The following is a 13779-nucleotide window of genomic DNA, read 5'->3' on the forward strand; positions in this document are numbered from 1 at the left end:
AGCCCACTAACTGGAGATCATGACCTAAGCCAAAGCCAGACGCTTAACTAACTGAACCACCCAAGCACCCCAGTCTGCCTTTACTTCTTGAGAGAAAAATCTGAAAATATAAACTATATCAGGCACAATTAATTACACATCCACGAATGGAATTCTGAGATTTCATGAACCTGAAAGGGGAAAAATTACATCTTTATTTTCATTACCTACTGCTGATTTTTACTATTTTCTTCTATTATAAATGTAGGCATCAAACTGCAACACTGGTGACTCTGTTACTGGTGGAAATTGTGTATCATTTAATTCATATTCTTAACATAACAAACTATACTGAAGTTTCATTTACACCTGCCACTACTACAAATTTGTGGCAGCTTATTGCTGTTAATTCTTGTTGTTTTAACACATAAATAAAGAAAAGCAGCTTTATTATTAGACACAAACTTGAGATTCTTTAAAATATTCTTAAACTATGTTCTACTAGAATTTATTTTCTTTATAATTCTACACAGTCTATGTACTGTAGACCACTACTGGGCTTCACCTAACTGTCAAAGGTGTCCATGACACAAAGGAGGTAATAAAGATACCTGAAAAGTCAACTGATATTAAATGGATTTGCCTAGAATATGATACCCTTTCATCCTAGGCTTTAAAGATCAGGTTCAAACACAACAACACGAAACGGAAAATGGATCGATCTAGCAAGATGAATTTTAACAAAGATCAAGTCTTGAACATAAAATATTTAACAAAATTTCCAAATCCTGGTAATATGAATGAGTATGTAGCAAGACCTATTCTTTCACTAAAAATAATTAAAAATGCTGAATATAAAACAAAACAAACAGCAACAAAAAACTTACTAAGAAACACCAAGAGGCAAAAGAATAAGGAATTATCAAGTCAAAAATCAAATTGAAGAAGTAAACAGAGTTGTGTAAGTGCCAGAAAAATTTTATGCTGAAACCTTTTTTTTTTTTTTTTTTTTTTTTTTTTTGCACCTGGTAAGCTTGACTCCTTTCCACAGCCTCGCAGAGCACAGGGAACAGAATACAAAGATGAGGAGTCTAGCAGGGGTTCTTCTCAAAAATCCAGAATCTCAAAAGATACACATTCAAGACCAGAGTAATCCAGAAGTTAAATATTCCTCCCTTTAAAACTTACTCACTGGAAATAGAAAGAAAGCCTCAGAGAAAAACTGGGAGAAGGGAGTAGTATCCTCTAACCTGTAACCACAACGCAATCCTCAAGTGCCCAACATCTCCCTGACAGTCCAAAATACAGCAAGTAAGGACGTTAGCTACAGTGGTTGTCTACTAACATAACCAAGACAACTGGGAGAAGAAAAGAAAATTCTTCCCTGAATTAAAGTCCATTTACCCTAGACTCCAGAGAATTCTCCTGAATTCTGTACAATTCTGTATTCTATACAAGAAAAACAAAGAGCTCACAATAAAAAATTACCCAGTATATAAACAACGAAGGTTACCATGATTAAGAACCAGGAAACAAAAAAAAGACAGGAGAAAGAAAAACACAAACGTCTTCACTTAATGGAACTGATAGAGAATTATCTTGTGAGAAAGAATTTAAAATAACTACACTTAATCTATTTGAAAAAACAAAAGACAGGCTTAAAGATATCTATGGGAAATATTGAACTCTACAGAATGGCAAAGCAGATTTTAAATATAACAAAATCGGAATCCTAAAATGAAAAATATCATCACTAAAATTCAACTTAAAGATTTAATAGTATATTAGACACAGCAGAAAAGGATCTCAGTAAACCTGATATAAAGTAAAAGAAATTACCCAGGGGCACCTGGGTGACTCAGTTAAGCATTTGACTCTTGATTTCGGCTCAGCTCATGATCTCACAGTTGTGAGACTGAGATGCTAATCACTGCTTGGGATCCTCTCTCTTCTGTCTCTCCCTTGCTCTCTCTCAAAATAAACAAACATGAAAAAAAAATTACTCAGTATGTAAAGAGGGGGAAAAAAACAGGAAAGAAAACAGGATACAGAAGAATAAAAGATAGAATAAGAAAAGCTAAAATACACTAATCCAGAGTTCCAGAAGAAAAGAACTAAGAGAAAAAAATATATGAAGAGTTAATGGGTAGAAATTATGTAGATGAATTTTCTACAACTCACTTAACTACCAATCCTCAGATTGGTCCACAGCTGGATATATCACACTGAAACTACAGAAAATAAAAGATAAAAAAAACAATCTCAAATGTGAAAGAAAAGGACATATACTCTACAAAGCAGCAGCCAAAGATACCTGAATCCTCTCATCACTAAGAGTTAAGACACAATGGTCCTTCAATCTTGAGAAGAAATAACTCTCAACCTTAAATTCTGAATTAGTGAAAATATCTCTCAAAACTGAAGACAGCAACAATTTATTGGCCACACCAAAGCAAAACAAAACAAAAAACAAAAACCAAAAAAAACCCCAAAAATGTGACACCAGCAAACTTTCATTAAAGAAAAGTTGGTAAATGAGCTTCAAAAGGATATAGTCACAGATAAAAGGTGAGAGGTGCAAATAGGAATGTAAAGACAGTAGTTAATATGTAAATCAAATAACATATGCTACGCACAAAAACAAGTCCTATAAAGCTTAAGAAAAAAACAGTGTAATATGAAAACTGTCAAGTCACTATGTTGTACACCTAAAAATAACATTATGTGTCTCTACTTTAATTTAAAAAAGGAGACAAGTAAAACAAAGAAATAACAATAGTATATAAGTGATAGGATGGTAAACAGAGTCCAAGTGTTCTCAAGTCCTTGTAATGACTGAGAGAAGATAATTTTTATTAAATTTCTATTTTGAGGAAAATGTGTGCTGTAATTCCTAAAGTAAAAAAAAGAGATAAAGTTTAATTTTCAAATGGTATAGTGAATGAGTAAAGGGAAAAAAGTAATGCTGTAATTTATCCAAAAAAAGGCAAGGGAAAAAAAAAAGACTAGGAATACAGACAAAACCATACCACCGTATCCTGCTGACAAGACACATATAAAAATAGATACAGGATAAAAAAGCCAAGAAACATACATGTAAAAGGTGAAAGATTTATATGATCTGACAATAAACCAGAGTATCAAGAAACATACATGTAAATTCTAACCAAGAAAAATAGAATATCCATAATAATGTCAGGAAAATTAAATAAGTAAAAAGATTATAAAGGGAAGAAAATTAAAACATTACTAAAAATGTACACAGTTAATACAGATAAAATATTTGAATTATTGGAGGAAAAAACTTTATGAATGTACTTATTGACAGCATTAAATCTATAAAGAAACAAATGACAGATCTAAAATAAATAGACCAATGTCGTTCACAGCTAGGTATTTTTCATTTATTTCTCTAAAGAACTATTGGAATATGATGACAGAAGATGGGGAAAAGAAGATTTGAGGTACATGTAAATAGCTACTAAAAATAGGTACAGGTAAGAAAAATATGCTTTTCAAACGTGAAATATTTTAAAAATTTTTTTATTTTTGAGGGAGTGTGCAAGTGTGAGCAGCAGAGGGGCAGAGAGGAGAGGGAAACAGAGAATCCAAAGTATGCTCTGTGCTGTCAGTGCAAAGCCTGACGCAGGCTCAAACCCACAAACTATAAGATCATGACCCAAGCCAAAATCAAGAGTCCAATGTTCAACTGACTTACCCCCTAGGCGCCCCTGTGAAAACAATTTTTTAAATTACCATATACTGAGCCATAAAGCCGGTATCAAGAAATTGTCCGGGGAACCTGAATAGCTCAGCTGGTTGGGTCATGATCTCGTGGTTTCTGAGTTTGAGCCTTGCGTCAGCTCTGTATTGACAGCTCAGAGGCTGGAGCCTACTTCAGATTCTCTCTCTCTCTTCCTCTCTGTCTCTGCCCCTTCCTGACTCACGCTCTCAATAATAAATACATAAAAAAAAAAAAAGAAATTACAAAGCACTAAAATTATAGAGACCAACTTTCTATCATCTATGTATTTAAAATATCTTTAAATGTATATATGTTAATTTTTAATATTTATTTTTGAGAGACAGTTTGTGGGCAGAGGAAAGGCAGAGAAAGAGGGAGACACAGAATCCGAAGCAGGCTCCAGGCTCTAAGCTATGAGCACAGAGGTCGACTCAGGGCTCAAACTCACAAACCATGAGATCATGACCAGAGCCAAAGTCGGATGCTTAACTGAGCCACCCAAGTGCCCCTAAAAATATGAATGTTTTAAAATATTTTTAAAATGGAATCTGTAATGTAAAATCTTTCATAATGAAATCTCCAAGACCATATGGTTTTACTGTTCAATTAGGCTAAATACTGAAGGAGGAAGTAACAATCCTATAAAAACTCTCCAAAAGAATAAAAATAGATATGGGCGCCTGGTTGGCTCAGTTGGTTAAGCGTCGGACTTCAGCTTAGGTCATGATCTCACCACTCATGGGTTTGAGCCCCACATCGGGCTCTGTGCTGACAGCTAGCTCAGAGCCTGGAGCCTGTCTTCGGATTCTGTATCTCCCTCTCTCTCTCTGACCCTCCTCTGCTCGCACTGTCTCTGTCTCTCAAAAATAAATAAAAAACATTTAAAAAAATGTTTTTAAAAAGAATAGATAGAATTTTTATTTTATTGAGGCCAATATATTAAAATCTATAATTCTTTACATGAAAGGCAATGACAATTTTATTCCCTCATGAAAAGAATTCCAAAAATCGTAACAAAATTTGCAATTAACTTGAATGCGATAAAAAGTTTGACCTAAGTTTAAGAAATGTTGTTGAATTTAAATATAAAAGTACCAATTAGTTTAAACTAAACTGTACCTAGCTGAGAAGCATAAATTTAAAGTATAGTTTAGCAGAGTATGTTCAACATGACTAAAAGTTTAGTATGCTACATGTGTCTTAATATAACAACATTACTACTAGCACTTACCTGTTGCTGTCTTGTCACGAAATTCTTCAAGTTTAGTCAAAGTCGCTGAAGTAAGCTGTGCTAAATTTACCTCTTTTGGAGGTCTGAAAAATTCCACTATACTGTTCACCGTTCTCTGTTAAAATAAGTATCATTAACATAAGGCACAAATTTAAGGCAAACTGAAATACATTAAACTTAGGCATTTAAAAATGCTTACTGCATCATATATCATTTCTAAAGGTTCAGCTTCTATAATACACCTTTGAGCAGCAGTTTCGTCTATCGGATTTATTTCAAATGTAATTTGGAAGAGTGATGTAGCATCATCCAATGAAGAAAGGAGGCGAGGTTTTGTTGAATTATCTGGTAAGCCAGTAACATGAAATGAATCAATTTTGGTTTCAAATCTATATGAAAAAAGACAAGACAAAAATTTGCTATCAATGTAATTTTAAAGTATTTTGTAAACTAGAAATAAAAATTAATGAAAACAATTTCAATTTGCATTTCTTGCTACTCAATTCCATTCATATCACAGAAAATATACAACTATTCAATCTCAAATGACATAAATTAATTCACAAGCAACTCTTTTCACAGGTTGAGGGTTAGGGGTTTTCATTTCCCCATAAAGGAGTTCAGAAGTCACCACTAGATACTAACAAGTAAAAGCCTGACCAAACTTTTCTCGGATATATAAGAGAAGGGATGTCACAACACAAAGCACTGCCCCCAAGACTGGAGAAACAGGTGAATATAGGGAGTCATACTTACCAGAACAGAGACATGGAAAAAAAACTACCACGTATACCAAAGCCAAGGTTGGAAAACCTGAACTGTTTCATTCTCCCAAATTGTTAGAGATTTAGTGTGGACAATTCTGAGATTAAAAACTCTAGGGGGACTCAGTCATAGGGGAGGCCCCACAGTATTTTAAGATACACCTCCAGGAATTAGACCAGGTTGCCACATAAATACTGGAGAAAAATTCCTTTATGCTTCAGGAAATGGAAGAGGAAAAGGAATACAGAGGATTGTGTTCTTAAAAAGGCAGGCCCTATGGAGCAAGCAGTTACCCAGAGCCTAACCTCATAAAAAGCAAATAAATGCAAAAATAAATAAATAAATAAATAAGAAATCCCCTAGACATATTTTCAAACTACAAAAAATCAAATATAGAGAAAACACCTGAAAAAAGAACAAAGAAAAAGGAACACTTTATATACAGAGGAACAAAGGTAAGAATTATATCTGCTTTCTCAGAAACCATATAAGCAAAAAAATATATACAGTGAAAATTTTGTAGTGTTAAGAGAAAAAAAATCACAAACTTATTTTCTCCTTCAACAATAAAGAGAAAATAAAAACTTTCTATGGCAAAAATGGAGGGAAACTGATGCAACTAGACTTGCCTTTTGAGAAATATTTAGAAGTTATTTAGGGAAAGAAAAAAACATAAGTTAGAAACTCAGATCTGCATAAATAAAGGAAAAGTACTGAAGAAGGAAAAAGGTAAAATAAAAACTTTTATTTTACTTATTTTATTGATCTAACAAATTAACAATATCCCAAATAATAACAATAACTTGGTTGTGTACACTTACATGTATTTTATGTGTATATATACGTATAGGCTCATGCATGCTCATGTAACAAGTGAAATGAATAACAGCAATGATACAAGGGACCAGAAAGGAATAAAGATATTTTTATTCTTATAAAGTATTTATACTACCCATGAAATACCATAGTGTTATTTAAAACCAGACATGGATCATTATAAATGTATACTGAACACTCTAGGGCAACCACGAGAGAAAAGTTACAAAGGGGGAAAAAAAAGCTATAACTAATATGCTAATAAAGATGAAAAAATGAAATAATCTAAGATATTCAAACCACAATGGGCTGAAAAAGAAAGACAAAAACAGGAACAAGGGCATCAAACAAAAAACAGAATTATGGTAAATGTTTTGTTTTTTTTGTTTTTTTTGTTTTTTTTATTGGAGAGAGACAGAGCATGAGCATGGGACAGGCAGAGAGAGGAAACACAGAATCTGAAACAGGCTCTAGGCTCTGAGCTGTCACCAGAGCCTGACACGGGGCTCAAACTCACAAGAAGTGAGGTCATTACCTGAGCCTAAGTCAGACACTTAACTGAGCCACCTAGGCGTCCCTGAATTTTGGAAGATGTTAATGTTAGAACACCAAGAAGACAAGCCACAGACTGAAAAAATATTCACAAAAGACACATCTGATAAAAGAGTGTTATCCAAAATCTACCAAGAACTCTTAAAACAACACAGTTTTAAAAAAAGCCAAAACCTTAACAGATGCCGCACCGAAGATGTACAGATGGCAAATGAGCACATGAAAGATGCTCCACATCAGATGCATCAAGGAAATGCAAATGCAAATACCACTTGCCAGGGCACCAGGATGGCTTAGTTGGTTAAGCGTCTGATTCTTAAGTCATCATCTCCCAGTCATGAGATAAACACCCATGTCACAAAGAGCCTGCTTGAGATTCTCTCTCTCCCTCTCCTCCATTCTCTCTCTCTCTCTCTCTCTCTCTCTCTCTCAAAAATTAAATGAAACTGAAAAAAAGAAAAACCCAGATGCCACTACACTCCAATTAGAATGGCCAAAATCTGAAATACTGACAACAAGCAAAGAAGGGCAAGGATGTAGGAACGCTGACACATTGCTGGTAGGAATGCAAAATGGTATAGTCTCTGGAAAAGTTTGGTGACAGTTTCTTACAAAACAAAACTGGTTTTTTACAAAGCTAAACTAGTTCTTACAAAACTAGTTTCAGACAATCCAGCTGTCATGCTCCTTGGTATTTACTCAAAGATGTTGAAAACTTATACAGAAACCTATACATGTGTTTATAGCAGCTTTATTTATAATTGCCAAAACTTAGAAGCAACCAACAAGGGCTTCAGAAGGTGAATGGATAAATAAACTGTTACAGCCAGACAATAGCATGTTCTTCAACACTTGAACAAATGCACCACTGAGCCATGAAAAGGCATAATGGAAGCTTAAGTATATACTACTAAGTGAAAGAAGTCAATCTGAGAAGAATAAATAGCATATGATCCTAACTACATGCATGATATTCTGGAAAAGGCACAACTATGAATACAGTAAAAAGACCAGAGTTTGGGGATGGCAATGATAGACAGGCAATACAGAGAATTTTTGAATAGTGAAAATATTCTGTATGATCCCATAGTAATGGACACATCAGTATATGTCTGTGCAAAGTCACACAACACACATCACCAAGAATGAATGGCAATATAAACAATGAACTTTGGGTAAATATGGTGGGCCAAGGGGAAGATAAAAACTGGGAGTAATTCTTATTGAGTATGGGATTTCACTCCATGGTGATATTGTGACCAGATGGGGGTGGTGATTATTCAACATTATGAATACATTAAATCCCATTGAACTATACTTTTTGGGATAGTTTTAGGTCAATTTTACTTCAATAAGGAAAAGTTAATAAAATTACTGAATTATTAAATGCATATATTACTTAAAAAAAATCCTGAAATCACTAACCTACCAGTTAATGATACATGAAAAAGTAACCTAAGCCTAAAGCAAGCAGAATAAAGAAAATATAAAGGTGAGAGGATAAATTAATAGAGAACAGACAAATAGAGAAAAAAAAACCAAAACCAAAGCTGTTTTTTAAAAAGGATCAATAAAATTTAGCTTAAAAAAGAAGAGCAAACACTCAAAAAAATTAGAGTAGTAAAAAATAGACATGAGGTCCTTGACAATAAACTATAAAAGAAAAAAGTTTTTTCTAAATTTAAAAAAAACCTTGAGGTTTCCCAGAAAGAAAAAGGGATTATTACATGGGAATACTGTAACCAACTACATGCCAACAACTTAGATAGCTTAAATTAAATGGGCAAATTCCTAAAAAGAAACAAACTACTGAAACTGACTGAAAAAATAAAACCCAGAATATCTAAAAAGACCAAAGAATAAAATTAGATTAAGTTATTAAATACTTCCCTCCAAGAAAAACTAAGTCCCCAGTGACATTATTCATGAATTCTACCAGCAAACATTTAATGCAGAATCAATGCCAACTCTTTACAAACTATTCCAAAGATGAGGGAACATTTCCTAACTTATTATATAAGGACAGCATTATCCTTATACAGAACAATAGACAAAACCATCACAAGAAAACTATAGACTTACATTCTCTTATGAACACAGACATAAAAATTCTCACTAGCAAACCAAATCCAGCTGTATATAAAGATTATACATATGCCCAAAAGAATACATGGTTATTTAATCATCTGAAAATTATCTAAAGTAGTGAACCATAAATCAAAAGAACAAAGAACAAGAACTCCGCGACCATCTCAAAAGACACAGAAAATGCATTTGACACTATCTAACAACCTTCTGGGCCAATCAAAACAAAACTCAACAAACTAGGAACAGAAGGAAATTCCTCAAACCTGATAAAAGGCATCTATGAAAAACCCACACTTAACATCATATTTAAAAGAGTGAGCACTTCTTAAGATAAGCAACTAAAAAAGGATTCCCTTTCGGACCACTGTTTTCAACATAGCACTGAAGGTTCAAACAATGACAATTAAGAAAGAAATTCAAGAAAAAGTATCCACATTGGAAACAGAGATGTAAAACTATCTCTATTTGCAGATGCAATGCTCTTGTATGCAAAAAATCCTAAGGAATTCACTAAAAACTACTCAAAATAATAAACAAGTTTATCAAGGTTACAGGGTATATACAAGGTTGCAGCTCAATATACAACAATCAACTGTATTTCTACACACTTATAATAAACAATCCAAAAATGAAGTTAAGAATATGATGTCCCCTGTAATAGCATTGATGGGGTTTAGGACATGCCACCCCAAAATATCGCACCTCGGCATAGTGAATATTTCAAGTTGAAGGAGTTTGAGAACCAGAAGAAGCAGGGAGGGCACTCAGATATTCCCCTACCCTTCTTCCCTCAAACCTTCGCATCACAGGGACCCTCCCTGTACCTAGAAGAAAGCCGCATCTTCGCCTCTAGAGACAAAGGTAAACTGAGAAGAATCCTAATAAACAGGGCTTGTTAAATTTCTCCCAGTCTAATATACTTTCCTTACGTTCCCTGACCATTTAAGTCCTTCACAACTGCCCACTCTTCATCAAAGCTAACGTAGTCTAGTCTAACTGGTTCTTTGGATCTTCATTTCCTTATGAAGCCTCTCATGTCAATGTAAAACTTATATAAATCTGTATGCTTCTCTCATTAGTCTTTCTCAGATTTAATTTTTCGACATAGCAAGGCACTCAAAAAGGGTTGAGGAAAACTCTTTCCTTCCATAGAGCATCAAAAACAATAAAACACATAAGACTATGCTTAATAAAAAAGATATAAAACCTGTGCTCTGAAAAGTATAAAACACTGTTGAAATAAATAAAGATCTAAATAAATGGAAAGACACCTAATGTTTATGGCTATAAGACAATACTGTTTAAATGTCAGTTTCTAAAACTGATCTACAGATTCAACACAATCATTAAATATAACCTGAAAGTTTTTGGCAGAAATGGACAATGACCTGAAAAGATACAAAGAAATTCAAGAAAATCAGAAGAGTTAAAACAATCGTGAAAAAGAAAACAAAACTGGAAGATAAACTTTCTGATTTCAAATTTTTCTACACAGCTATAGTAATCAACACAGTGTACTTCTGGCAGGAGATTAATCATATAGATGAATTGAAATAAAGTCTGACATTTGTGGTAAACTCATTTTGATGAAGATACCAAGATCATTCAACGGGAAAGTAAGTTTTTCCAATACATGTTGCTGGGACAAATGAATGAAGAGAATGAAGTTGGACCCCAATCTCAAGTCATATACAAATGTTAACTCAAAATGGATCATAAACCTAATTTAACAGATTAAAGTATAAAATTCTCACAAGAAAATAAAGGAATATATCTTTGTGTCCTTGAGTTATGCAAAGACTTCTTGAGTCTTTAATGCAACCAAATAAAAAAAGTGGACCTTATCAAAACCAAAAATATCTAAATACCATTTAAAATATGAAAACAAAAAATGAGAGAAAATAACTTAAAAACTTTTATTTTGTCAATAATACATAAAGAACTCTCAAAATTCTCCCAACAAACAAGAGACCACAGCCAGACAGGGGGAAACATTTAAAGCTGTTCTTCTTCTGAAGCTGTTCCAAAAAATAGAAATGGAAGGAAAACTTCCAAACTCATTCTATGAAGCCAGCATTAGCTAGATTCCAAAACCAAAGACCCCACTAAAAAGGAGAACTACAGATCAATTTCCCTGATGAACATGGATGCAAAAATTCTCAACACGGTACTAGCAAACTGGATCCAGTAATACATTAAAAAAATTCTTCACCACAATCAAGTGGGATTTATTCCTGGGATGCAGGGCTGGTTCAATATCTGCAAATCAATCAATGTGATACATGACATTAATAAAAGGGTAAAAACCACATGATCCTCTCAATAGCTGCAGAAAAGGCATCTGACAAAATATAGCGTCTTTTCCTGATAAAAACCACCAAGAAAGTACTGATGGATCATACCTCAAGACCATAAAGGTCATACACAAAAGACCATCCTCAAAGGGGAAAAAACTGACAGCTTTTCCTCTAAGGTCAGGAACACAGCAAGGATGTCTACCCTCACCACTGTTACTCAACACAGTGCTGAAAGTCCCAGCCTCCAGCAGTCAAACAACACAAAAAAATAAAAGGCATCCCAATGGGCAAGGAAAAAGTCCAATTTTGACTGTTTGCAGATGACATGATACTCAATGTGGAAAACCCAAAAGACTCCACCAAAAAAACTGCTAGAATGGATACATGAATTCAGCAAAAAGTTGCAGGATATAAAAATCAATGCACAGAAATCAGTTGCAATTCTATACACCAATAATGAAGCAGCAGAGAGAAAAATCAAGGAAATCAATCCCATTTACAATTGTACCAAAACCCACAGAATACCTAGAAATAAACCTAATCAAACAAGTGAAAAGTTGATACACTGAAAACTATAGAAAGCTTTTGAAAGAAACTAAACACAAAATAATGGAAAAATATTCCATGCTGATGGAAGAACATTATTGTTAAGATGTTGATACTACCCAAAGTAATCTACATATTCAATGTAATCCCTGTCAAAATAATACCGGCATTCTTCACAGAGCTAGAACAAACAATCCTAAAATCTGTATGAGACAGAAAGACCAAGAATAGCCAAAGCAATCCTGAAAAAGAAAACCAAAGCTGGAGACACCACAATTCTGTACTTCAAGCTGTATTATAAAAGCTGTAATCATCAAGACAGTATGGTGCTGACACAAAAACAGACACATAGATCATGGCAAGAGAATAGAGAACCCAGAAATGCACCAACAGATATATGGCCAACTAATCTTTGACAAAACAGGAAAGAATATCCAATAGAGAAATGTCTCTTCAGCAAATGGTTTTGGGAAAAATGAACAGTTGACATGCAGAAGAATGAACCTGGACCACATTCTTACACCATACACAAACACTCAAAATGGATGAAAGACCTAAATATAAGACAAGAAGCCCTCCAAATACTAGAGGAGAAAACAGGCAACAACCTCTTTGACCTCAGCTGCAGAAACTTCTGACTTGACATGTCTCCAGAAGCAAGCGAAACCAAAGCAAAAATGAACTATTGGGACCTCATCAAGAGAAAAAGCTTCTGCACAGACAAGGAAACAGTCAGCAAAACTAAAAGGCAACCAATGGAATGCCAGAAGATATTTGCAAATGACCTATCAGATAAAGGATTTGTGTCCAAAATCTATAAAGAACTTATCAAACTCAACACCCAAAAAACAATGCAGGGAAGAAATGGGCAAAAGACATGAAGAGACACTTCTCCAAAGAAGACATCCAGATAGCTAACAGACACTCATCATCATCACTCATCACTCATCATCAGGGAAATACAAATCAAAACCACAGTGAGATACCATCTCACACCTGTCTGAATGGCTAATATTAACAACTCAGGCAACAAGAGATGCTGGCGAGGAGGCAGAGAAAGAAGAACTTTTTTGCACTGCTGGTGGGAATGCAAACTAGCACAGCCACTCTGGAAAAAAGCATGGAGGTTCCTCAAAATATTAAACATAGAACTATCCTACGACCCAGCAACTCCACTACTAGGTATCTATCCAAGGGATACAGGAGTGCTGATTCAAAAGGGGATGTGCACCCCAATATTTATAGCAGCATTATCGACAAAAGCCAAAGTATGGAAAAGAGCCCAAATGTCCATAGACTGATGAACGGATAAAGAAAACGTGGTACTCACGCCAATTAGACTGGCTAAAATGAACAAAGCAAGATACCACAGATGCTGGCGAGGGTGTGGAGAGATGGGCACCCTCCTACACTTTTGGTGGCAATGTAAACTGGTGCAGCTGCTCTGGAAAACAGTGTGGAGGTTCCTCAAAAAACTATCCATAGAACTCCCTTATGACCCAGAAATAGCACTGCTAGGGATTTACTCAAGGGATACAGAAGTGCTGGTGCACAGGAGCACATGTACCCCAATGTTCATAGCAGCACTGTCAACAATAGCCAAATCATGGAAAGAGCCTAAATGTCCATCACCTGATGAGTGGATCAAGAAGATGTGGTGTATATATATATATATATATACAATAGGGTATTACATGGCAATGAGAAAAAATTGAAATATGGCCATTTGTAACAATGTGGATGGACCTCGAGGGTGTCAT

General features: G+C 34.6%; 1 protein-coding gene across 1 annotated transcript in view; it reads right to left on the bottom strand.

Annotated features, from left to right (window-relative positions):
- Positions 1-13779, bottom strand: part of VPS13A (vacuolar protein sorting 13 homolog A) — a 223031-nt gene that overhangs the window by 162179 nt on the left and 47073 nt on the right. Inside the window, exons 16-17 of the mRNA XM_029919678.1 lie at positions 5155-5344; positions 4956-5070 (exon numbers count right to left, since the gene is read on the bottom strand). Coding sequence (XP_029775538.1) covers positions 4956-5070; positions 5155-5344 — 305 coding nt within the window. The remainder of the gene's footprint in view (positions 1-4955; positions 5071-5154; positions 5345-13779) is intronic.

The sequence above is a fragment of the Suricata suricatta genome, chromosome 13 (assembly GCF_006229205.1).
Source record: "Suricata suricatta isolate VVHF042 chromosome 13, meerkat_22Aug2017_6uvM2_HiC, whole genome shotgun sequence".
NCBI lineage: Eukaryota > Metazoa > Chordata > Mammalia > Carnivora > Herpestidae > Suricata > Suricata suricatta.